The sequence below is a fragment of the Mycteria americana genome, chromosome 7 (genome assembly GCF_035582795.1).
Source record: "Mycteria americana isolate JAX WOST 10 ecotype Jacksonville Zoo and Gardens chromosome 7, USCA_MyAme_1.0, whole genome shotgun sequence".
NCBI classification, from domain to species: Eukaryota; Metazoa; Chordata; class Aves; order Ciconiiformes; family Ciconiidae; genus Mycteria; species Mycteria americana.
The window spans coordinates 16896312-16923361 of NC_134371.1; the positions used below are offsets into that span (position 1 = coordinate 16896312).

At 42.7% G+C, this 27050-nt stretch overlaps 1 protein-coding gene across 5 annotated transcripts; it reads left to right on the forward strand.

Moving 5' to 3' along the window:
- The first annotated feature begins 64 nt into the window (after nt 1–64).
- On the forward strand, nt 65–17777 carry LOC142412283 (phospholipid scramblase 1-like). 5 transcript variants are annotated; one of them, XM_075507213.1, is made up of 9 exons: nt 65–196; nt 6177–6208; nt 7596–7697; nt 9775–9944; nt 11027–11069; nt 12164–12384; nt 13235–13396; nt 14451–14612; nt 15841–17776. In XM_075507213.1, exons 2-9 carry the CDS (start codon nt 6202–6204, stop codon nt 15898–15900), a joined length of 927 nt encoding a protein of 308 aa, XP_075363328.1. In that variant the 5' UTR covers nt 65–196; nt 6177–6201; the 3' UTR covers nt 15901–17776. The 5 variants fall into 5 exon arrangements, with proteins under 5 accessions (XP_075363328.1, XP_075363329.1, XP_075363326.1 ...); XM_075507210.1 differs by having other exon boundaries at nt 101–184; XM_075507214.1 differs by lacking the exon at nt 6177–6208 and having other exon boundaries at nt 66–196.
- The last annotated feature ends 9273 nt before the right edge of the window (nt 17778–27050 follow it).

A 27050-nucleotide genomic window follows, 5' to 3' on the forward strand; every position in this document is an offset into this window, starting at 1 on the left:
GCGCGGCCTGCCCCAGCGCGGCCGGCCCCGGGGCGGCCCCGGGCAGCTCCCGCCCCGCAGCGCCCGCTGCTCCGGAAGCGCCGGGACGGCGCCGGGCGGAGCGGGTCGGCGCTCGGCGGCGGCGGGGTCCAGCGCGGCTGGAAGCGGGGCTCCGCGCGGGACGCCGCCTCGGCTTCGGGAACGGGTGTTCTTTGCCGTATGTGATTTCTTTACCGTATATGCTTTCCTTTGCCTGTTCAGGTGCCGGTTTCCTTTTTCGTCGCAGGGGTGCTTAACGATTAGAAGGGCCATGAAAAGGATCTGATGATTAGAAGGGCCGCATTTTCCAATTTGGGACTGTGCATTAAGTAAGACAATGTCTCTCTTCAGCAACAGTTAGTTATTAGAGGTGGCAAAGTAACTCGCTTGCAAAGACTGGTTTAAGGAAGGATCTTGCTGCCGCGGCTGTCCTGGAGAGCCCTGCTGGAGAGAGCTGGCAGCAGCAGGCAGGGTTCAGGCGGCGGTGGTCCTGTCAGCCAGCAGTGGAGCCAGCCGCCTCAGGCAGGTGCCCTCGTCTCAGCGGGGCTGGATGCCCAGGGTGCGACCTGGGGTGTTGGGACTCCCAGGTTTCAGGAGAGATGTCTATGTAAGGGGAGAAGGTACCTTACTGCATCAGAACAGAATAATTTTATGTCAACTTACAGCTCATTTCATTCCTTCTCTGAAGGCTATTTTGTTAACTTTAGCAGAAAATAACCTCTTTAATTAGATCAGCTAGATTATTTCTAAGTATACTGTTTCTCCATCAGTCAAGGTTCAAATCCAGCAGCTGAACAGTCTAATATAATGTGATGATGAAAAGAAGCGCCACAAAGCTAGCTAGGGTGAACTAACACATGCCTCACAGCGATTTGGCTTTCTGTTTTTTGAAGCCTAAGCCTTCTTGGAAGGGGCCTGGCTTCATATTTAAATGGCACCACGTGTGATGTTTGTGCTTGGGGCCTTAGGTTAATAGGCTCTTTATAGGCAGTATTTCAGTGAGCTGGATAAGAAATGAAACTGGTTGTCATGCTAAGATACTGTTTTTCTGATAAAAAGCAGAAGCTCTGTAGTTAACTGAATTAAGACCTTTCTAAAGTAGTTGCAGGGTATCTACTGACGTGTATCAGGGCAAGGGAGATGTAGCTGTGTAATGCAGTTCTGAGAATGAGAAAGTGACTGAAAAGAAACACGGACATTCTGCCATTCCTTAAAAAGGAACATTCTAGGGTTGTAATTTCCTTATTGTTCTCTGAACTAGAACAGTTTTGTTCTGACTTCCTTCAGAACCAGTATTTCCTTGATTTCCTCTCCAAAGGTTTTTGGCTGTCCTTAAGTGCCTGGGCTCAAAACTCCTGGAGGGGGAAAAACACTGTGCCTGGGCACCCGGATACCTCTGAGGGTTGCTTCCATGTTACCCATTTGAGTAACAATTCAAGAAAGTAAGGAGAAATTGAGGCACCGGTTGGGTGTGCTGGTGCAGGGTGAGAGGGTTTAGACTGCTACTTCTGAGAGCAAAGGGAAAAAGTCTGGGAACTCCTACGGATGGGGAGGAAGGCTGGCAATATGGGTTCTAGATAGTACAACGTGTAGGGACAGGGTATGAAGAATGAGACTTCTTGGTATGAGTTCCTTTCTCTTGTGAGCAGTACAGCAAATGAGGTGTGGGCGTCTGCTGTCAGCTTGCTAACCCGCAGCTCTTGGCAGTCGAAGGACCGTTTTGTGGGGGAGGGCGGTTCTTTTGCTTTCATTTCCTCTGCATTGCAGCGTTGAGGTTGGACGCCATGCTGCAGGGTTCACGTTGTGTTTTTCAGGAAGGGCAGCGGACAGCCCCCGCCTTTCCCACTCCCAGCGTGCAGGCACAGCGGGGGGACCTCAGACCATCCAGAGACTGTATTTCATAAGGGTCGTTCATTACCAGACAGCCACTTTGCATGAAGTGTTCCCAGTTCCCCTGGTGCTTCCTTTCTGCCAGCAAAACGGCTTCTGCTTTCCCTTGTGTAAAGCTGAACCCCAGTATGTCCCCTCCTCCAGAGGAGAGGATATTTATATCTCGCTGGTACTCCCTTTGGGAGAGTGGACCCAGAGCTATGAGTTACTATGGGAATCTGTCAGGAAAGGGCAAAACGCGGTGGCTTTTCCCGGCACAGGTTCCCTCGCATAGCCCTAACCCAAAATAGCTCTAACGCAAAATAGCCCCAGTGTGGGGTGAGGTGCTGGGAGCCGAAGCCTGGTCCCCACCCTCCTCTCGCCCTTCAGCACTCCACCTGGGTGACTTTGGGGCATGCTTGGTCACAAAATACCTCAGGTGGTGTAATAAAATGTGAAGGACCCGTATAATCCTAGCATAATTTAGGTTGGAAAGGATAACCTTTGGAGGTCATGTGGTCCATTCCTCTGCTTAAAGCCAGACTAAATTCAAATTTAGACCAGATTGCTCAGGGCCTTGTAAAGCTTTTTATAAGATTTATGCAAAGATATACAGCTGCTTCTTCTGGAACACGATGGCCAGCTTATTCACTCCAACACAAGTTAGTCTTGATTTATGTTGTGAATTCAGGTTGCAGCAGGTGGCCAGAGTAGCACAAGGGATTCATGCAGCCACTGTTTTTCTTGAACCAAAATTAATTCAGTAATGGACTTCTACTGGCTGAAGCACTTTCTTTCTTTTTTTTCTTTAATTCTGTGGAATTTTAACTCCATTACAAAGAAATAGCATTCTCCCTCTTTTGTATTAGTGGGAGTTAAATGCAAATACCTTTACTTTTCCCTGCTAAGTAAGTAACGTTTCAATGATTGTTCCCTATGCTTATTTTAAAACTGTTACTAGAACTAGTAACACCTAGCAGCATGTAAAGCCTCATTTTATTAAACTGAAATGAAAATGTTGGCTTCAAGTCCTTCCTTTGTGCTGCACCAACCCAGGCATCTGGAACCAACACATTTCTAAGGGACTAGTCTTCCCATTACTACTGTTTCTTGACTGAGGTTTCACCAGGTGGGAATTTTGCCGTGCATAACAATGTGGCTGAACAATATATTGTGCAATATAAAGGCTCACAAAAGTGAGTTTGTGTTCCTTGTTTCTTTGTTATTTCAGAATTTTATGTTATTTCACAATCTTTATAAATTATTCGGATGAAAAGCTGGGCGTGACTGACGATATGTTAATCTTGGAGACTGAATTGGAGGTGGTAGAAGAAGTCTAGATAAAAAGCAATACAAGAAAAGAGACAATTTTAATAAAAGAAATAATCTTAACTATTCTCTTTAGCATCATGTCTGATGAAATGGGAGTTAAACTTTGTAAAATCTTCGTTGCTTTTCTAGCTATAGAGCATATCAACATCTTGTAAATCCTAGATTTGCACAGTGCATATGCGTGGTTGTAGGGAGAAAAAAGATTCTGGGCTGCTATAAAGCCTTTCTTTTAAATAAATCATATGATTCTGTCTTTACTCTCCCTTTACCAAAGGGTTCAGTTGTAATTCTCAGTCTTGCACTGAAGTTCAGGTAGCTGGAACATCTCATAGTATAAACTGATAAACTGATCTTTTGCTAGTGTCGTGGTTTAGCCCCAGCCGGCAACTAAGCACCACGCAGCCGCTCACTCACTCCCCCTTGGTGGGATGGGGGAGAGAATCAGAAGAGCAAAAGTAAGAAAACTTGAGGGTTGAGATAAAAACAGTTTAATAGGGAAAGCAAAAGCCGCGCACGCAAGCAAAGCAAAGCAAGGAATTCCTTCGTTACTTCCCATGGTCAGGCAGGTGTTCAGCCATCTCCAGGAAAGCAGGGCTCCATCACGCGTAATGGTTACTTGGGAAGACAAACGCCATCACTCCAATGTCCCCCCTTCCTTCTTCTTCCCCAGCTTTATATACTGAACATGACGTCATGTGGTATGGAATAGCCCTCTGGTCAGTTTGGATCAACTATCCTGGCTGTGTCCCCTCCCAGCTTCTTCTGCACCTGGCAGAGCACGGGAAGCTGAAAAGTCCTAGACTAGTACAGCAGCAACTAAAACATTTCTGTATTATCAACACTGTCCTCAGCACAAATCCAAAACATAGTCCCATACCAGCCGCTACGAAGAAAATTAACTCTGTCTCAGCTGAAACCAGGACAGCTAGTTTAAATAACGTTTTTTAAATTCATCTTTAATTTGTGCTATTCCTACAAGCTGGTAGTTTTGTCAACATATTTTAATATGGTCCTATATTAAACTTGTCACTCTACACTATCAACTGCAAGAACAAGGTTTAAGTTATGTCGTTTGAATGTGTTCTTTCAGATTTTTAAATTAGATGTAGAATTTTAAATTATTTCCTATTGCTTTTTCTTAACCTGTGTTCATATCGGGACCAGAATCCAATTAAAGTATGTAAAACAGGATGGTGGTTTTGTTAGTAAAGTTGAAGAAAAAACATATTAAAAAAGGAATGCTTTAAGACCAATTTATTAAACAAAGAGGATGTTGTGTACGAGTTGGGAAGTGAGCTAGATGCCATGTCATCCCACAACTATTAAACATCCTCCTGTGACATCTGCTTTTACTCTGGGAGTAGGAAGCGGGGAGGAACTGCTTTCAGTTTCAATTTCTGTCGTGGTTTAGCCCCAGTCGGAAACTAAGCCCTGCACAGCCGCTTGCCCCCCCTCCCTCCCGTGGTGGGATGGGGGACAGAATTGGAAGGATAAAAGTGAGAAAACTCATGGGTTGAGATAGGAACGGTTTAATAATTGAAATAAAATAAAAATAGTAATAAATTGTAATGAAAACAACGAGAGAGAGAGAGAGAGAGGAACAAAACCCAGGAAAAAAAACAAGTGATACAACCGCTCCCCACCCACCGACCGATGCCCAGCCCATCCCCGAGCAGCGATGGCTGCCCCCCGGCCAACTCCCCCCAGTTTCTATACTGAGCATGACGCCATATGGTATGGAACAGCCCTTTGGGCAGTTGGGGTCAGCTGTCCTGGCTGTGCCCCCTCCCAGCTCCTTGTGCACCTCCTCACTGGCAGAGCATGGGAAGCTGAAAAGTCCTTGACTAGTATAAGCACTGCTTAGCAACAACTAAAACATCCGTGGCTTATCACATTATTCTCATGCTAAATCCAAAACACAGCACTACACCAGCTACTATACCAGGAAGAAAGTTAACTCTATCCCAGCTGAAACCAGGACAACTTCATTCCCAGCTTTGAATGACCATCTTCATTGAACTGAACTAGTTGGAAGAAGCATAACAGACAAAATATATTACTAATTTAACTTGAACTGCATTCTTTTTAAAGAATAACTGGGTTTATTGTTTATTTTAAAGCTTTTGATCCTATAAAAAGGAGCTCCTACACCGTTCTTTTTTATACTTCCACTTATGGATCTCCTGGCTATTTTGGACCTCTGCCTTTAATAGAAGTTGCTGCCATTGTCTTGCTTCGCTCGTTACCCCAGAGACTGAAAGGAGTATCTCTCAAGGTTGATGCTGGCATCAGTAACTGTTCTTTTTGCCTTTTTTTAACTCCTGTTGGCAACCCTGGAAGAGTAGAAAGACAAGGACAAGCAGTTGGCCCTTGCACTCATGATATGCTGCTGGGAAAGCCCACTCTCCTGTGGAAGCCCACCCTTTATTATCATGTGGAGACAAAAATTGGACACATGATATTTAGTAGTACCACTTGAAAAGTGGAATAGCGTAAAGAACTGAATAGGCGGTAGCATGGCATCATGGCTGCTCCAGGATTTACCCAAGCAGGTTTTGTAGTCAACATCAATACACTAAATCAGTTGCTCTGAAATTACTGCAGTAATTTGTTCATATGAATTGCGTGACGTTTCTGAATGGCACTGCAGTGAATGAGTCCTGCACTGCAGTGAAATAACTGCACATCCCGATGCTTTCCTCCGAGTTGAGAGTGATTTCAGGATACTCAAAGCATGAATGCAGGCAAAGATAATTTAGACCTATGTTGTGGTGGAGACATAGCCTAGAAGGAAGCTGAGATATTTAAAGTTATTTTACCTTGTATTTGTAATTCAGCTTTCCCATGCAGTTTAGACAGGTAAGTATCTTTTATCACTAATAAATAGAGAACTCTGAATAAGTCTTGTGTGAAATTTTGCATTAAAAAACCCATGAAATAAAAATGTTGTTTTGCAGAACAATTATAAGCAGATCCACGGCAATGCGAGGTGAGTAAAATATAAACAAAATATAAACTTTTGTTAATATCAAAGATAACATGTGTCCTTCTGAGGTGTTCAAGCAATATTAGCTTAGCTATTAGTTTATCTTATAATTTTATGAAATATGTGTGAATGTTTAAAACTGAAATTATTTACATTTTAAAATTGAATAATTTATGAAATGTATAGCTTACATTTTCAGATCTTGATTTCTGAAGTTAAAGAAAATAAATAAATAAATAAATCATGAAATTCAAGTTATTTCTGCTTACAACTGAACTTGGTAAATGTTTTTAAATCCATAACGCTCTGAGTCTCCTGGTGAGGCATTAGAATAGTCCTAATTTGAAGAAATTGGGAGAAAATGTTTTATATAGTGGAGAATGGCTCATTACTAGTCTGTTTTGTACAGGAGGGCAGCCTGTCAGTTCCCTGGCAATTCTTTGAATTAAAGCCTTCTTCTAAACTGAAATGAACAAAGGCACCTCTGGTCCAGACAGAGAGTGACTGACCCTGCTTGAGCAGGGGTTGGACTAGGAGATCTCAAGAGGTCCTTCTGAGCTAAATGATTCTGTGATTCTGTGACATCTTCATGACATCATGTGCAATACCTGCCTTTTTTTCTGCACTTTAAGGATCACAGAATCACACAGAATCGTATAGGTTGGAAAAGACCTTTAAGATCATCGAGTCCAACCGTAAACCTACACTACGAAGACCACCACTACACCATGTCCCTAAGCACCTCATCCAAACGTCTTTTAAATACCTCCAGGGATGGCGACTCAACCACTTCCCTGGGCAGCCTATTCCAATGCTTGATAACCCTTTCAGTGAAGAAAAATTTCCTAATATCCAGTCTAAACCTCCCCTGGCGCAACTTGAGGCCATTTCCTCTTGTCCTATCACTTATTACCTGGGAGAAGAGACCGACCCCCACCTCTCTACAACCTCCTTTCAGGTAGCTGTAGAGAGCGATAAGGTCTCCCCTCAGCCTCCACTTCTCCAATCTAAACAATCCCAGTTCCCTCAGCCGCTCCTCATAAGACTTTTTCTCCAGACCCTTCACCAGCTTCGTTGCCCTTCTCTGGACACACTCCAGCACCTCAATGTCTCTCTTGTAGTGAGGGGCCCAAAACTGAACACAGTATTCGAGGTGCGGCCCCACCAGTGCCGAGTACAGGGGCACGATCAGAACTCCTTTAAGGTATACTGATGTTTAATATACGTATTGTGCATAAATACAAGCTTGTTACACAGTTTTTGCTATACAGAAAACAGCTGCTTAATTTTGTTATGTGTTTACTCTGAAAAAGGAGGCAATGTTGGGGATCTTTCACCCTAGGGTAGGAGGAAATGAGCAATACTCAGAGCCTATGTTCCATTCTTCCAGCATATAAACCTGCACCAGCACCTGCATTTTCAAACGCTAACTATGCACCAGGAAATCAAGTCCCCTATGGCTACCCTCAGCATGCACCTGGGACTTATCAAGGTTGGTTGCTTGGCTACAGATCTGCTATACCTTTAGGAAATAAGCACAGGAAATAGGAGGTTTCAGAAGGGTGACCATCTCTTTTCTGCTGTTAATTCTGTAGAGTTTCTGTTAATTTCTGTTTTGCTGAGAAGTCCTCTTCTTTCCTTCTTGGTGCTACATGTCAGTATGTGCTGAGCAGTACCAACAGTGGTAGTGTCAGATGTTCCTCAGTGGTCACTGTGGGGAGTTTGTTAGGGAGGTGTTACTGATGCAAAGCAATTAATGTGTGGCAGCTTCTTGCTGATGATCAGATTTTTTAATTAACATGTTATTTCAGTATTTCACTTTATTTTTCTCTAGAAATCCAGAACTGAAGAAAGCATTGTTTTCCTCTTGCAGTTCTGTTGGTCTGTGTATTCTGTTTGTGTTTCCTACTCTGTTGCTGTACTTTGCACGTGGTTATACCTTACACTTTCACTCATTTGCTTTTCTCCTCTTCTATCTCATTTTCTGCTCCCCATTCAAAATGCAGCACTCCTAAATGGCTTCTCATGTTCTGGCAACTAAGTGCTTTCTGAAGAACCAAATCACAATGAGCAATATCTAACAATCAGGCTTAAAGCATAAATTACAAATAAAATGCAAACAGTTCGGCCTAAGTTACTGTGCTGTTCATAAGTTTAAGCTTGTGCATCTGCTGGCAAGGCAATCTGAGGTCTGTAAGTACAGTTAGCTTCAGCGGGGAACGAGCACGTGCTGCCTGTGCGATGAAGGTCAGGGAAGCATTTTTTGTTTTGAGTAATTGTATGTGCACACACTTACACATGATACAGTTTGTGTGCGAAGCCTGTGCTCAGACATAAAAGTCATTTTGTATTCCATAAGGGCGGATCCTTCTGTGGGGTGAGTGATCCTGCCACCTATGAGTTTTAAGCCACAGCTGTTTACGTCACCTGAGGTACTGTCCTGCTTATGGCCACAGCGTGAGCTTTCACATGTAACAGTCCACGTACTGTAATGTCATGTGAAACATTGGTGCTGAACTGATTTGGGCTAAAGATAAGTCTACAAGTCAGTATCTCCAATTATTTGTCTTTGTACAGCTGTACAGAAATACTCTTTGTGGCTTCTGTGTTGTGCTTGCTTCTGAGTAAAATACAAAATTCCTCTGCATCAGATTGAAAGCCTATCTGCCTACCAGAAAAGTATTAAATGGGGGAAAAAATATAGTTCTTGTTCTGTAACTTTCAATAGCAACTTCAGCAGCTTCAGCTACATGGTTATAAAGCATATCTGTAGCAAAGACCGCGTCGCTGCGGGACCGTACTCGGGCAAGGCAGGGCTCAGCGCACAGCCCGGGGATGTGGGATGGGTTGCAAGCACTAAGGCAGTGCTGCATGTGCCATCTGGTGGAGTGCTGAGCATTTAGACCCTGGAGTGCTTCGTGAGAGCTTGGGTTTCCTATTGAGTGCTAGCTGGAGAAGACTTACTTGGCATTCACAAAATGTGGAACTATTTCTTCCTTTGCTACGCACCTCCTCCATGAAGGAGTTGTGGATTTCCTCGGTTTTGAAAGAGAATCCATTAAACAAATGGGAAAGTGCAGTTTTTAGATCACACTCAGCTGGTTTGAAAACTGTAGATGAACTTTGCTAAAACGATGTTTCCTATCCCATAAGTAGAACGTATAATTCCAGGAAAACTTTGTCTTAAAATTCCTCATTTGCTCAACTGACAACTTGTAAATGCCAATACTTTTCATGTATTTTAAGGTATTCTGTCTTCTCTACTTAGAAATAACCTTCATTTGTTTATTTCTAATTTTTGAATTGCCTATCTTTTTGTGAATAAAATTTCTGCTATATTCAAGAATGATGCATTTATTTATTTTGTTTGTTTTTTTCTGGAGGGATTAGAACATCCCAATCCAAGGTAAATTCCTTCACAAAACTTGTAGTATTCATAACTGAAATATATTGCAGGTATAAGGATCTTCATAGTTCAAAATAATGAACAAATTAATCTTTTGAAGATCCATGGGGCAATTCTTTTCCAACATCTAAGTTTCACAACTGCATGTCTTCTACCATGCCAGGTGTCACAGGCGCAGAGAACTATGGCTTCCAGGTACAGGCCATGGGAGTCCCAGCTGGACTTGCTGTTCCACCCATCCAGAACCAGCCCATCGTGAAGGAGGGGACGATCTGGATGCCAGTCCCTCCTCCTCTTCCCAACTGCCCTCCTGGACTGGAATACCTCACACAGGTACCTGCACCCTTCCTCCTTCCCCAGAGAACAGGTGTTCACCCGAGAAGCAGCCTGCATCCATGAAAAAGCTAGAAAAAGCATCTGGCTTTGTTACAGCTGCATGGGCTGCAACATGCAGGGGCTTTTGGGCTCCTAAATGAAGCCTTTTGTAATCTGATTGATGCATGTTTGAGTGTGGAGTTGCCTGTTAGGGCTGCAGCACTTCATGGAGCACTCTCCTGCCAAGTGAGATGCTCAAGGACTGGCAGCACAGGGCTATCGTATCATACATCCTTCCCATTTCTGAAGCTACTGTTTGTGAGACGTAATGTGATTTGGCAAGGTGTAGATAATAAATAAACTGTAGCACATTAGAGGTGCTTAATTTTCTGCATGATGCTTTCTTCACACCTCTTCGTAATGTTGTTAGGAGAGGTGCTAGTCAGACTTCACAATGAGAAGCGAATGAGTAGAGAATGCTAATAGCAAAATAAGAATTGTTTCCACATTACAGAATATGTCCTTGTACTGTAAAAGTAGAGTTCATCTCATCACTGGGAGCAAATATCAAGGCTTAACACTGATGTATTGTTGCTAGTTTTGCAAATTGCTCAAAAAAAAAAAAAAAAGCACCAGTGAGGAGAGGCTGATTTTTCCTGAGTTGCACTCGGAGCTGAGCAGTAGCTGAGCTTCTGCTCTAAAATGTCTCAGTTTCCTGTTTTTGTCTGTACGGACTCCTGATGTAGGCATCTGGGATATGTGGTGTCAGAGGCTCTGCCAGGCTCCGTAGCTGAGCTGCCCTGAGTCCTGAAGGGAGCACAGGCACGTTAGCCCTGTGTGCTTGTAACCAGACCAGCTTGGGTACAACTTCTGCCATCTGCTCCAGTGCTCTGAAACACTGTTCTGCTAAATTGACAGAGGACGGGACAGGGGGTGTGAGCTGCTTCCACAGCTTTACCGGTAGATGATCTGCCTCTAGACAATGTATTGATCCATAAATCTGCGTTCTGAAATGAAACAGCAATGCTTCTTAAAACTAGATTTCTCTTAATTACAACTTGTTAACTATTTATTCTGTTTAATTTTTCAACCACGAACAGATTGACCAGATATTAATTCATCAGCAAATTGAACTTCTTGAGAGTAAGTGCCAAGTATTTATAGCAGAGAAATGTTTACATCTAATAATCCCAAGAACTGTAAAATTCAGACTTTCTTTGACACTACATATTTAACATGGATTGCCACCTTTCTCTTTCCTGCCTCTGTTATCTCTCTCAGTTCCTGCAGAAGTTGCGGAGGAGAGGAAGGAGAAAATAGGAGGGCAGAGGATTTTAAGCAAGTTCTATATCTTAAAAGATACATAGCAATGCAACTGAATGATCTTGGTAGCTAGTTATAGCTGAAGTCACACATTTCCAATGTTATTCATTCACATGCTTTCTTCTTGCCTCTCTTCCCTACTTAAAAATCTTCTTTTCTGTCCTCTCTTGCTCCATGTAATTCCATAGGCTGGCATGGGGCTCCGATCCCATTTCCAGGTAATCCTGCTGTTTTAGCGAATTGAACTGCTTTCCTTCTGCTCCCCGCATTCCGTTCACTTTAAGAATATCAAAGTCATGTTATCAGTGTCTTCCAAATAGAAGAAATAAAATGGACCATCCGTGTCGGCTGACACCTAATGCTGCTGCATTTTCTTTCCATAATGCTTCAAAGAGTACTTCCATTTGTTAGAGAAATTAATCAAAACTTCTGTCCTGGCTCTTGTTGTTTTCTGTTTGTGCTGCTGTGAATCTTGACTGCGAGGGTTTTTTTGTGGCCTTCTCATTCTGAACCTATTTGTGCCCTCTAGAGCCCTTTTCTTGCTTCACCCCCAAATTCACAAGTTTCTTTAACTCTCATCCCTTCACCTCTTCCCTGGGAATTTTCCATGCTATGTTATTTATAATTGTGGTGCTTGCCCTGGCAGTAGGTGTCCGTGTCTGGTGGGAGGCGACTGATGGACATCTCCGTGCTCTTTCCGTGTTGCCATGTTCATGTTGGCTTCTCCTCTCTGAACTTCTCCCTCAGGCTGCTCTGCTCGAGGGTCCTTCCCCACTACTTCCCTTCACCAGTGGCTGCCTCTGACAGACTTTGAGCGAGGCCTGCCTTCCCAAAGGGTAGCTTTCGAGTTAGCACGGTGACTTTTCTGACCAGACGCACCTCAGAAATTTAACAGTTCTTTTCCTGTTTTTCAGTTTTGACTGGCTTTGAAACAAACAACAAATATGAAATCAAGAATACGCTGGGGCAAAGGGTGTTCTTTGCAGCAGAGGACACTGAATGCTGTACCAGGAATTGCTGTGGGCCATCACGACCCTTCACCCTCCGGATTATAGACAACCTGGGCCACGAGGTGATAACGCTGCAGAGACCCCTCCGGTGTTCTTCGTGCTGCTTTCCCTGCTGCTTACAGGAGGTGAGTTGCTCCCTCTCACCGTCTTCCTTCATGTGGGACATGGTCCACCTGTGCAGTTTTAAGATGGGGTTGTCTTGAATCAGGAGGCGAGGTGAAACAAGTCAGGTTTTGCCTGGAAGTTGTGGGGAGAGAGATCTGTGGGATTTGTGCATGGGGTTCTTGGTCTGGGAAGAAGCAAGCGTGTGCTACAACACTTAGATTCACTCTGGCCGCTTCTGATGACGGTAGTGAAGAATTTGATTCAACAGCATGCCAGGGAACTTGTGGCTAGTGCCGAAATCTGCGCTGGAGATGGACTTGCAATGTAAGAGTTAGGCAATGGCTTTCGTAAAATAACAGCTAGAGTTTTCACTTTACTGCTGTGAAAGCTATAGTGAAATTCAACACATGAGGTGATGAGCTTTTTTAATATTAAAATAATTATGGGGTGATGCAACTTCCGAAACCTCAAATCTGAGCCTACTCAGAGCTCTTACTGAGGGATTTGTGGTAGCTGCATCCTGTAACGTCTTCACTGAATGCTTTCAGGATGCTCACAGCCTTTCTTCCACTAGACTTTGATCTTGAATCTTTATACTTGTAGATGCATAGCTTGTGTGCTCCACAGCCTTAGGAGTATCTTACTGTTTTCAGTGGAGGCAAAAGTTACATATGAGGTCTGCAATTTGGGTGCAGTTTTCTGAAAATATTCACAGAAAACCCCATGCAGCTTCATGCATTGGAAAGCCAGATTGTTGTGGAAAAATAAGTTCTGTTTGGTTTGTGTGCTAGTGTGGGTTTTGTCTAACAAGCATATGAACAACATGCTAACAAGCATGAACATTCAGGTCATTTTCTTTTTCCTGTGAAGCTGGAAGTTCAGGCACCTCCAGGAACACCAGTTGGTTACGTTGTCCAGAACTGGCATGCCTGCCTGCCAAAGTTTACCATTCAAGATGAGAAAAGAATGGATATACTGAAAATTACTGGCCCATGTGTTGTCTGCAGCTGTTGTGAGGACATTAATTTTGAGGTATGCAGTGCTCAAAAGTGTTCGTATGTATCTTCTTTCAGATAGTAGTTTGATAGTAATTTGTTGCTCGACTTACTACCTGTCAACTGAACTGTAGTATACATTAAGTAATTAGTACATAATCTTTTAATACTAGTATAATCAACTCACTTCTCTAGATATCTAGATTACTCTAGATAAGCCAGACAAACTTCCAGAAATGACGTCTTAAAGCCACTCATCAGTGATCAGAGAGACTGATTCCCTGTGGTGGTACACAAATCTCTGAATTGAAATATTCGGCAGCAAAATCTTTGTGAATCTATTACGTTAGGCCCTAACAAAAAATGTTATTCTCAGATGTAACAGGTATTTATTAAAATGACTTCCTACAACCACTCATTTAATCATTTAATAATCATTCAATGACCAAGTAAAACAAGATAATTTAGGCCTAAAATATAGGTTTGAATGACTGGAGTTACAACTTTCACTTAAAAATAATAGTGATTAATGCATCATCATTTTCGTACACATTAAGTAGTAGATACACTAGTCTACCATTGAATAGTTAAAATGATGTTGCAAATAGTTCCTAAAGCAAATTTAGTATCATTTTATTTTGGGGACTAGTCTTTCACATGACCCTGAAGACTGGATCTAACTTTAGGAAACATAATGTTGACAAAGGGCTCATCTCTGCTTTGGAACAGAAGAATGTAATTTGTTTAATTTTCACTTGAGCAGTTCCTGATACATGGCAAGAGAAACTAATTCACTCTCTTGGCTAAAAGACAACACTTCCAGCAGAGCGTGTGTGCGTGCGTGTGGTAGCTGTCTTCCAACACCATTAAAGCATTGAACTTTGCAGACAGAATTAAGTTCACGTCTGCGCTACTTAAGACTGACTTTCTGATAGTCAAGGTTGCCTTTTGGTACAAACAGTTCCATTCAATGACTGCATTAATTCAAGTAACACAATCTGAAGCTTTCAAATGGATCTATCATGAAAAGGATTTGGGAATATTATGAATGACAGATTTGATGTTGTTTTTTTAATTTTATATTAAACTAGGTGAAGTCTGTGGATGAGACTTCTACTGTTGGGAGGATTTCTAAGCAGTGGTCTGGGATTTTGAAAGAAGCCTTTACAGATGCAGATAACTTTGGAATCACATTCCCAATGGACCTTGATGTAAAAATGAAAGCTGTCATGATCGGTGCTGGCTTCCTTATCGTAAGTCTGTCATTCACTAATACTTGAATATGAACTGACTTTTTCATCTCCACGTTCAAATTGTGCTGGTAAAGGATTTGACTCTGAGCTCCTTGAAGTGGGCGACAGCTTGTTGTGAACTTCCTGTGTGTAAAAGTAGCCACAGAGGGGAACAAAGAATTCTTTCAGATAATAAGCTTATTCTAGACTACATGAAGTGCTAACTGTATTTAGGGAGAGCTTCATACGTGATGGGACTGAGAAACCTGACACATTAGTAGAGGCAAGCACGTTTATGTGGATGGTGAAACCAGAAAAGTGCAGATCAGCAGTAGCCAAGAGACCCGTCCAAAGCCAGAGCAGCCTGCTTGAGCTGGTGAACTGGACAGCTGAATGCTGCAGCCAGCTCCTCCCGACTCTCCTTGGAAGTATGTGAAGCACTGAGCTGAGCAGAATTAAATGCTCTCAGAGGAGTAATCTCCAAGGGGAGGGACTTCTGTGGAGGCAAAGCACATCTAACTTGATACATGAGTGCCCCTGAGCGCTTTTCAGCTGCACTCTGACTCTACCATGTCAAATACTGCAGCGTAGTTCACTTTGCTCTTTGAAAACGGTGTGAACACACTCATGTTTTCACTTACCTGTGCAATTCAGCATGAGGTACCATGTCAAAAAGTGCATTGCTTCTGTGCTGGCAGGGCTGCAGAGGGGGAGGAAAGGGGCACATGAAGCACCTTGAGTTTGGAAAGTTCTCACCAGCCTCTCACAGCCCTGTGCACGGACCAGGTTTTCCTTAGCTGTGTGTGTTTGTGTGCTACCATGTGCATGAAGTACAGCATTAGTGAGTGCGAGCAACCCAGGACTCCAGACACAGAAAATCGGTGCCCCAGATGTAAACTAAAGAGTCACCATTATGATGGACTCCAGTTTGAGGTAAAATAGAAGGGACTAAGTCAGGTTAAACAAAGCCAGGCCAGGAATCCTGAGTAAAGGAAGCATAGCTTTGGCTAGTGATAATTTAAAGTTTCCATGTAGGTCTTTCACCACCTCTTTCTCTCTCTGTGCGTGTCCTATTCTGAGAGACCCAGGTGAGGGGGGGATGGAGAGAGGTGCCCCCACCTTCTTCTCATCCTTTGAGGTTTCCGAGAGGAAGGTGCTTCACATACCTTGCAAAGCAACCAGGAGATCTCTGAACTAAGAAACACATTTAAGAAGTGTTTGTTTTGTTTGCTTTTTGTTTCCTTCTTAGGACTTCATGTTTTTTGAGCATGCTGGTGATAACCAGCAGCGAGCAGGAGTTTGGCAATGAAATCTAGAACTTTTATATAGAAGGAAGAAGAACATAAATCTCCCAACTTCCCAGTGGATTGCAGAGCTCCAATAAGAATGTGAGAAATGTACATCTTGTGCTTGTAGTTATATTTCTATAAACTAAAAGCTTTATGGTCTTTTTTTTTTTGTGTAATCTGATGAAATAATTTGTAGTATTCAAATAAGACCCCTTTGTCTGTACAGATCAATACTGTAATTTATAGAAATATATAGTAACCTTTATTTCCAAGAAATTTGGAATTCTAAAATAACTACTTATAGTTACTCTAATTCCTAAAAAAGAGGAGTACTTCTGTATTCAGTATTCATATAAGCAGTGAGCCAAATAAGGAGGTCCTGATCTTTTCCTCTGTGTCCTTCTTTGGTAGTTTTGCCTTGGTGTTCACATTCTGTTGTTTCCAACTTCTTATCAAATATGTATGTTCAAAACAAACTAATCTAAGTAAATAGAACTATCAGAAACCACTGTATAATTGTATTAATCTAGTGATAAATCTGCTGTCAAATACGACTCCTTTAGTGTAACTTAGTTTCATAATTTGGGTTGTTTTGAAACTTAAGGCTTTGATTTTCACCAACAGAAGTTTAGAGGAGACAGGAAATACAAATGCCTGTGGTTGCTTCTGTTTAATAATCCTTTAGTAATTGCTTTCTGCATGAGTGTGTTTTTTCCTGAGGCAAGGAAAAACTAGTTACTTACTTTTCAGTTTCTCCAGTCCTCTTTCCTCTTCATTTAGTCCATGGTTTTCACAGATGGTTAAGTCTGTCTGTAGGTGTGAGGGCGCAGGAATAATAAACAGAACGATTCCACGTCAAAAGCAGACGGATGAAATGGCAGGTCTATTTCGCAGCATTTATGCCTTATTTAAATGTGCAAGCAATGGATAAAGTTGCAGATTCTTACCCCAGCTTCACACAAGCATGGGCATATAGCAGTTATTGGGATCCAGCTATGGGGAAAGGTCCTTGCCAATATTTTCAGTTGTATTCTCATTCTGCTAAAGATTCCTTTTGTATTTTCAATTTATTGATTGCTTCTGGCCAGTCAAAAAGCAGAGGAAAAGAGGAGTGCTATTGCTACTATGTACTTGGACTCTCTTTGATAAGAATTGTACAAACTCATGAGAACAATCTATACTGTTCTGAAAGTCTTTAAAATTGTGTATTATGCCTTGTTAAAGACAGCTTCTGCTGCTAAAGACAAAATTCCTTGAATATGGTGTCTTTAATAATAGGGATTGCTGGAGGTGCATTTTTGATTCATCAGCACTATTCTTAGAGAATTAAATTACTGTTATTTTGAAAATATTTTGTGCTTTATTGACCAGCTATTAATGAGATACCGGAAATTCAGTCTTGCTAAAATCTTGCTAAAGTTTCTGATTGCTTCAGTTAGGAATAGAAGCTACGTGTATAGAAACCAAAGTAACACACCCAGGACCAGACCTGTCCTGTAGGGATTCATGTGGCTAAGCCCATCAGTATTATTTTTCCTGCAAGGGGTGAACACAGCTTCAGTTCTGCCTGTAGCTCTGAATTCCTAGACTCAAGCACGTTCAATAGCTGAATGTGCTGGTTTTGGCTGGGATAGAGTTAATTTTCTTCATAGCAGCTAGTACGGGGCTCTGTTTTGGATTTGTGCTGGAAACAGTGTTGATAACACAGGGATGGTTTAGTTCCTGCTGAGCAGTGCTTACACAGAGCCAAGGCCTCTTCTGCTCCTCACCCCACCCCACCAGCGAGGAGGCTGGGGGGGCACAAGAAGTTGGGAGGGGACATGGCCGGGACAGCTGACCCCAACTGGCCAAAGGGCTACTCCATACCATATGGCATCATGCTCAGCATATCAAGCTGGGCGAAGGAGGAGGAAGGGGGGGAACATTCGGAGTGATGGCGTTTGTCTTCCCAAGTAACCATTACGTGTGATGGAGCCCTGCTTTCCTGGAGATGGCTGAACACCTGCCTGCCCATGGGAAGGAGTGAATGAATTCCTTGCTTTGCTTTGCTTGCGCATGCGGCTTTTGCTTTCCCTATTAAACTGTCTTTATCTCAACCCCCGAGTTTTTTCACTTTTACCCTTCTGATTCTCTCCCCCATCCCACCGGGGAGGAGTGAGCGAGTGGCTGTGTGGGGTTAGTTGCTGGCTGGGGTTAAACCACGACAGTCCTCTTTGGCACCCAAGATGGGGCTCGAAGGGTTCGAGATAACGACAGGTTTGATTGGAATGTGCTAGATTGAATTTGTAGCTGTTATTGCTGTTTAGCTATTAATCAGCAGGCTTCTGTGCTTGCCATGGGGCTTGCTTGCCTTACTCTATATTAGAGTCTGGTGCTTGTTAGTGGCTGCTTTTTGCTTTTGCTGCTTGCTGTACTGCTTATCATCTTACTCTGTTGTGCCTGGGAACATTCTGATAACAGCAACGGCGATGCACCTGGGCTGGCAGCTGGCCAGGGCATCGCTGCTGTTTCTGTGCTGCTGTACTGGACAGGCTGGAACTCCAGTGTGAACTTGAGTCGAAGGGACTGTGACCTGGGGATGAGTCCACGCGGGGCGGGAACAGGACACCCCGAAGCATTTGTGGCCGTGAATAAGTCCACACCAGAGCATGTACATCTCAAAGCATCTGTGGCCATGGTTATGCCTGTGCCACAGCAGGTATACCTCTGAAGGCATTGTGGCCCATGGAGAAGGCCATGCTGGAACAGGTGCACCTCAAAGCGACTATGGCTGTGGATAAGTCTGTGCCGCAGCAGGTGTACCCCTGGAGAGGCTGTGGCTCATAGATAAGGCTCCACTTGGAGCAGGTAGACCCCTAAGGAACTGCAGTCTATGGATGGAGCAGGGGCAGGGGGAGGAGTTCATCGCAATGTTAAACCCTATGGTCTGGTCCAAAGGGACCAGGGGTGGAGATTGTAATGGATATACTTTTAAATTATTGTAACCCAGGATTTGAGTTGCATGTTATAGGAATTACTATAGCAGGAACCACCTCAACCGGTGGAGAACAAGCCTTACAAGAAGCAGTGCAAGTGCAGCAGTGACCCGACCTGAGCTGGCTTTGGTGCCCAGTAACTCCATGCAACTCACCACCTCTCCTGTCCTGAGTGACCACCATAACAGATGGAACCCAAAGTCATGGACTAAATGAACTCGGTGGACATTCTGTGGACATTTATGGACATTTTACAGACATTTCACAGGGGTGGTCCACAGACTAAGGGAATGGTATCTGTGTTTTATATCAAAGGATGGGAAGGGGGGTGGTGGGTAATGCGGATGTATTGGATAGTATGGGACCTGAGCATGATGTAAATGGTATGGAATAAGGGGTGGAGAATGTGCTGGTTTCAGCTGAGATAGAGTTAATTTTCTCCATAGCAGTTAGTATGGGGCTATGTTTTGGATTTGTGCTGGAAACAGTGTTGATAACACAGGGATGTTTTAGTTCCTGCTGAGCAGTGCTTACACAGAGCCAAGGCCTCTTCTGCTCCTCACCCCACCCGACCAGCGAGGAGGCTGGGGGGGCACAAGAGGTTGGGAGGTGACACGGCCAGGACAGCTGACCCCAACTGACCAAAGGGCTACTCCATACCATATGGCATCATGCTCAGCATATCAACCTGGGGGAAGAAGAAGGAATGAGTGATGGCGTTTGTCTTCCCAAGTAACCGTTACGCGTGCTGGAGCCCAGCTTTCCTGGAGATGGCTGAACACCTGCCTGCCCATGGGAAGGAGAGAATGAATTCCCTGTTTTGGTTTGCTTGTGTGTGAGGCTTTTGCTTTCCCCATTAAACTGTCTTTATCTCAACCCCCGAGTTTTCTCACTTTTACCCTTCCGCTTCTCACCGGGGCGGAGTGAGTGAGCGGCTGGGTGGGGCTCAGTTGCTGGCTGGGGTTAAACCATGACAGTGCACTTTCAACAGAGAGCAGCGTTACTTAAATATTCCTTAAACATTTATTTGGAGATGTTGTAAAATACCTGTTGAATTCCATGGCAGGTCCTGCATAGAACTGAAATTTTCCTTTTGCATTAAAGTGAGGTCTGTTTGTGGCTGTTTGAAGAATTGATGGAATGATATTTTGTAAGTAGCCAAAACAGTTATACCATTGCCTATGCTGAAAAGCATCTTGCATCATAAATTCATCTTTTGACAATAAACTGGGGAGTGTGTTCAAATTTAAGTAAGGTATTAGGACCTTGGGCTAATGGGACATTAGAAGGAGACTTTGTTTTCATTCCTCCAAGTAATTCAAATTTTTATCTTCAGATGTTGTGCTTAGGTATTTACCATAGTCCTGGAAGCACCATTGTCCCAAGAACCTTGCATTGAAAATTATGTAGAAAAATTCTTGCACATGTCTGTAGAGCAGTAAGGGAAGAATGTGAGACTGGAAACAGTCACGAATTATCAGCTTCACATCAAGATGTGTAGGAAAAAAATGTTGCAACTCTTGTATCTTAAGCAGAATTGCAGTTGCAAGGAGTAACAATTCTGTAAAGGACAATGAAAGCAAAGATATCTTTGCTTACAAACAGGTTTCTCAAATACAGTGAAACCCAACAATGAAGTTTTGTAAGTTGTGCTGTTCTCATTTAGATTTTTTGATTTTGTGCTGCTTGAGTCTAGTGGTCAAATTGCTACAGCTTATTCCTTTACCATGTATTTAGCAAAAGTAATAAATAGGGTGAAGAATTAGATAGCCCAAGGGAATCAGTATGTGAATCCAGCTACATAGTAAGGTGTAAGCAGTTTAAGCTAAGCCTCTTATATTTGCCAGAATTGTGGTAAGAACAGGAAAGAAGTTCCACAACCTCAGATCATGAAAGGACAGAGAGAGCATTGGACTAGGGGAACTTTCCATCAGTTGGGTAACTGGGTAGCTCTGATACTTGTTACACGGCTCATAAGCTTCTGTCTTGTGAAATGGTTCACAAGTCTCTCATGAAGGTAAAAATATTGCCTGAGAAGTCCCAACTAAAGCTATCAGGGGTAACTCTTTAGTTAACCAAACAATATCTTATCACCTTTGTAATCTTTTCCACTTTTTCCTAATGATATTTAATTGAAAAATGCTTCTTCCTTAAATTTTTCAAGAACTTCTGGAGACAGCTGTATTCACTTGCTCATTTCTGAAACTGATTGTGCTAAGTGCAGAATAAATCATTCTTTGAGCTGTCTTTCTTCATTTTGAAAGAACGCATAACAGCATCCATATTTAATAAATCACCAGACTCTAGAACTCTCCACTCTTCCTCCATCAGACTATAAGCAATACGATTATTTATCCCCCTATCCATAAATCCAGGCTTTGGAAAGCATTAGAAGACTTTCAGCACGCTGCCTGTTATTCAATACCATCTCAGTTAGATAGAGCTGTTACATAAAACCTTTACAGAGTGAGATTTGCAGATGGATTTCTCTAGTTCTGTTAATGACCTTTCCATCTGTATCATCCCTGTAAGTTTTTCATCTCCAGCTGTACAGGAGATGCAGTCACTTAATGAAACCCTAGGGTCTATACAGCACAGACAGGCATAATTTATATGATGTTTCTCAGTAGAAAAGCATAATTAATTCCAGTTTCCAGAAACCAAAATTATAAGTGTAACAAAAAAAAAAAAAGAAAAAAAAGTAATTTACTCCTTCTTTATTCTTAAGCAAGATTGCATTTTTGCTAACTGAGGAGAGAGAATAATTTTGCTAATCAGACAAGAGGAGGAGCATTGTTTTAAAGTATATTATATTACAGTTGGTTTCCTAAAAACATTTTAATGCATATTAGCAAAGTTCATAAAAAGGCCTCCTTGGGGCTTTTTGTAGACCCAAGGACAGCCCTTACATGCCTCATGTACCTCATCTTGGTTTTACTAATGAGAATAACTTTGACCAAAAGCTGACAGCAGGAGCAGGGACTGCACGATAAAAGGTGAGTTAGGGAAGGAGAAAGCAACTGGTTTTCCTGAACTGAATTTAGCTCATTTACTGTAGGTGCAGGGGTAACTCATTGGAAATGCTAGGGGTAATAAAGAAAATAAAATATTTTGTTCAAGGGAATGTGTTGTAAAATTGCATGGCTTAAGTGTTTGACTACTAATGGGCATTTTATGATATGGATGCTAATAATTTGTGACAGGAATACTTATGAAATTGATAAATGGTAAAGGTAAAAGGATGATGCAGGGGAGGAAGTTGTGGAATCGGAAGAACTTGCAGATAAGGGAATCTCTCATGACCAGGGCAAGGAAACAGACACAGGTTGCATGGAGGGGAAACCACCACTACCCCACAAGATGAAGAAGCCATGTCAAGCAAAAAGCAATCATGTGGTAAGATTTGATCTTAAAATTAGTGAGATAGGAGGTAAAAAAGGTATAAAAACCCCACAGAAAATAGCAAGAGGTCAGAGGGAGAGAATAACAAAGAAAAAGGTGCAGCTCTCCCAGGGTGGAGGGAAGAGCCCAGCTAGTGAAGAATTCTGCTCTATGTGTGCTTTCATGATATATATACTTACACATGCTATGCTTATGTACTGGATCAGACTGCTCTAGGACTCTAGTAGCTCCCTGTCACCACTCAGGGAGACTTCCATACGTTGCTGATTTTGTTCTGCTGATTTTTATCCTCTGTTCTACAGATATATTTGACATATCACTTGGTTTATTTGCATTTTTCCCCTGATAACACTATGTTATTAAAGACAGCAGTGACGAGAAAATATACATGAAAGCATTGCAAGAAATACCAAAGAGGGAGAAGAGATGAGAACAGGGATTTACCATGACTGTGTCTCCTATTTTTCAGTGGGTGGCAATAGGTGGCAGTGTTAGCACAGGAATTATTTTTTCACGGCTTAAAACCTCGCTCTGGGATTCACAGGCATTTCGTTAGTTGTCATTCTGATTTTCTCAGTAGAAGAATTTCAGATTACACTATTTCGCAAGTATGCATTCTCTACATGAGTGCAGAAAGCTAGATGTGTCTTTCCCACCAAAGCTGCAAAATCATAAGCTTCAAATGCAGTTACGTGCCACTAGCAAAATTAAAAAATGTGTGTGAAAGTATGTTAAACCATGATTGATTTAAAAAACCCCAGACAAATACTGTATAATGTCCTTAAAGTTGCATTAGGCTTGGTAAATGGTAGAATTTGAAACTGGACTATGATTTCTGACAATTTACTACAATAATGCAAAAAGTTAATATATCACAACAGGGTGTGTCAAAGCAAACAGGCTAATTTCGTTGCTGGTTTAATGTCACTGATTTACATCTGAGGTGCATTTAGACCCCTAGACATGAGATGGCTTCAGTGTGCATGGCTGTGACGTGGACTGCAAGGGCTGCGGGGCAGTGGAGGAGAAGGCGAGGGACAGAGGAGAGGGCGAGGGACAGGAGAGCTACGGCCAGGCGGGCCTGGCCATCTGCTCTAGGCTTCTCCCCTGGCTGTGGTTGTGGTTTTTTTTCCTTTTTTTTTTTTTTTTTTTTAATTTAAACTTGCTGCTCATGTCTCGGCTGGTTTAACCTTTAGCTGACCCAGTTATTGAACCAGGGCAGCTGGTAGCAGCTGAGGAAGTCAATATTTCTCCTTTGTTGATTGCCATTTACTGAGGAGCAAACAGAAACTGGTACAAGGCTGGGCAACGTGCAGAGGGGAGCCTGCACTGGTGCTGCACACACCAGGACCTCAGCAGCTCCTGGTGTCCCCAGCCCTGCTGCACAACCAGCTTCAGTCCTTGATTACAAATGCATGCCAAAAAAAATTGGGGAGTGGGCTAGTGCAATGCAGGGACCGCTGGCCTGGCCTTCTGGCCAGGAGCCTCCTGTTCTTTGTTGCGTGCACTACAGAGAGGGAGTGATGCGGAGACAATCGGCAACAGCAAAATTCCCGTGCAACCCTATGTCACCACTGTGAAGAGCACGGACAAAGGCGTATTTCATAGGTAAGTGGTCAAATGCTGCAACACTGCCATAGCACTGCATACGAAGCTGGGAGACGGTGCTGGCACTGTGGTGCTGGCACTGTGGTGCTGGCACTGTGGTGATGCTGTGAGCTGGCACTGAGCCCAACACTGAGTGGTGGGTGGCAAATTCTGCATGGCAACTCCTACGCAAACTGGGGAAGCTGGGGTTTATGGTGAAGGCTATAATTAAAGATATTCATAAGAAAAATATAAACAAAAGGTAACCTGCTAATTTAAATGACCCTAGGTTTCGACCCTGAAGACACTAAAGACCTTGGGGCTGCCTTGATTTTGTGGCTTGCAGCAATGTTCTGCTGGTATCATGTATAACCAGCACGTCAGTGCAACAGCGTTCTGTACTTGAGATCCTGGTTGCATGTTCCTGCTCTGAAGTATAGTCCCTCTTGTGTAAGTGTACAGTTCCTCCTGAGCACTGGGATTTTCTTTTTGGCACAATTTGAACAGCACAACCTCCCAAAGTATCTGAACTTGCACAAGCAGCACTTTGTGCTGGTTCCACTTTCTATTTAGTCATACCTCGCTATACAACTGAGCTGTCATGTACATCAAAGATGAGCTCATTCCAACAGTCTTTACATTCTGTAGGTTGTTCCTTCAGCTCTTTATGATCTTTCCCAATCGCCCCAGCTGATATTTCAGCTCAGGCTCTGTCTCCTGATTGTACTGTGGCTCTCTCCAGCCACGCAGTATGACACGGAGCAACGCTTGCCCTGGGGAATTTGAACAAAATGATTCCTAATACTGCAAGGGTTTTTGTACATTTGCCAGAGACCTACACTTCAGCAGCTAAATCTCGTCTTCTTTTACTCCTGCAGCCAGTCCTGCTTTTTAACTGGTATAAAACTGTCTTTTTTCCCACTGAGTATGGCTGTACAATGCAACCAAGGCACACTGCTTTATTGTGTCAGCAAATTTCTCATTTTTGAGGGAGCAGAACTTGTGGCTCCTGGAAAATATACATCTTCGAGTGGACTGAGGCTGAGCTTGCCAGCACTCTGTTTATGTCCGTATTCTGCCTGTTGCCAGATTAGGATAGAAAAGAAATACAAGCAAAGTTGTTCAACACAGACAAGGGCTCACTGTGCCCTGTCCTCTTTTTTCCACTGAACAAACTTTGGAAAGGCCATGAGAGGTAGTGAGCTAATATTAAAATGCACCAAGAATTAAAGCCAGCCATTGAAATGAACAAGAACTTACCTGTGCGTTGCAGCACACATCTTTCCACAGAAAAAAAGGAAAAGAGCAAATAGTTAATGTTTCAGTGGTAGAGAAGAGAGCAAGAGAGAGGAAGGTAAAAATCTCTGTTGAATAAATCAACTAAATTTATATACATTGTTTGCACTCCATTTACGGTGTTCACCTTTCTAAGCAATAAGTTTAGTTGAAGGAAATATTTGTGGAAAAGAGCTTATTAAAGAAAAGTAATGAAAAATAAATTATAAAAATGTCAGTGGTTATGTATGCTTTAAGAGAGCTACTACAATGCGGTGCCAGAGCAAGACATCAACTAATCAACGCCTCTTAAGCTGCAAATACGAAATCTATACAGCAAATTGTTTTCCTGGGGATTTGCACTTCAGTATTTATGTGGTGAAATTAGGAAAAGCTTTCACTATCAGGTAAACTCAAGCCAAATTTGCAAACAGAAATATGCACTAGTCAAGTTTTTATCTTTTCAAAAAGATGTAATGAGGTGTAAACATCTATGAAATACGTTTGACTTCAAAATCCTATTGAGTCAAAGCTCGGCAAAGTCAAAGGCAATTAGCTGCCTGGTCCAGAGGGCACCTAGCACCACTGATAAATCTCTGCGTCTCAGCTCAGATCCAGCCACACCACTATTTCTATCCAGGTACAGATTAGGCGATTTTTCGTTAATGTACATTTAAGATTAGAATTTGACTATTTAAAAATACAAATATACCTCCTGACAATGGAAAAAAGCAAGAGAAGGGTGCTAAAAATATCGGGGCTTGAAATCTCAGCATAATCAAGCTGTAGCCTGGAGTGACTGGATAAGAGAGCGTGATCAGTGCCTGCCTTGGAGATGTGCTTTCGTGCTGCCTGATTACAGGTACATGGAAAAGTGTTGCAATTCTTGGAACTTCATCGCTTCCCTGAGACCGTCACCTTCCGCTCCACCCGAGCTACCTGCAATTCATATTGATTCAAGTGGTTTTTCTTCAGCTAGGAGGAAGAATATGGCATATCCACCCAGGCCACAACAACTGATGCTGTCTGTCCTTTTTGCTGCTGAGGTAAATCTGTATTGATAAAGCATTTGCAAATGCCTCCCTACAAACTCCCACAGCAATTCCACTAATAGCTGGTTGCTGTTAACAGGCTGTCAGCATGGTGTCAACAGTTTGCTCTGCTGAGGACCAAAATGTTTTAATCTAACTCATGTTCTTGGCTGCAATATGAGGGTACATAAGAGGAACGCAACGAGTGTGACATTCCGGTCAGAACAGCTGATCAAATGTCTCTTCTCGTGTTAAAATGTAAGAACTATAATTTTTTTCTCCCAAAAGAAAGGAAAAAAAGCAGCCAGGTAGAATTATGAAGATGCTCCTGTTAATCTAGCAATTTTGTGCTTAAGGTTTTTATATGTTCATGTATGATGGAATTCTCTAAATAATGATAATTTAATTAACAGTTATATTAGATTTAGTTAGACAGTGCCCTGTTTACTGGAGATTTCTGTGCCTGTGGAGCAGTAACTAAGTTTCTTTTAAGTCCCATCAGTTCCTTACTAATAACGGAGCACATGACTAGGGCAAAAGGTTACTTTGGTTTAAAAGTTTACGTATGCAACTCCTGAATGCGTTTTAGTGCAATATTAAGAATTTATTCCATAAGTTTAAAATCTGTAGAAGGCTGAAAAGCATTCACACGAATCATCTCCTTAAAAGCAGTATTCGCTTCCTCTATCACCACTGAAAAGGCACAGGGTTCCCTATAGCGCTGCTATAGGGCGCAATCTTGCAGCAGCTGGGGAGGACCAAGGTGTTGTGCAGAGTGGCTGTAGGTCCTGTTGCCAGTGATACAAGCTGTCCCCCAGTGACTTGTCACGAACAGCCATCTCAGGCACAGCATACATGGAGAAACAAAGCATATTTGCTGGTACCTGTTTTCTGAATCTT

Excerpts from the sequence above, each read along its gene's own strand:
- LOC142412283 (XM_075507213.1), top strand. Across the intron at positions 7,698-9,774 it reads TGCACCTGGGACTTATCAAG|GTGTCACAGGCGCAGAGAAC; the intron begins GTTGGTTGCTTG and ends CTACCATGCCAG. Across the intron at positions 12,385-13,234 it reads TTCCCTGCTGCTTACAGGAG|CTGGAAGTTCAGGCACCTCC; the intron begins GTGAGTTGCTCC and ends TTTCCTGTGAAG.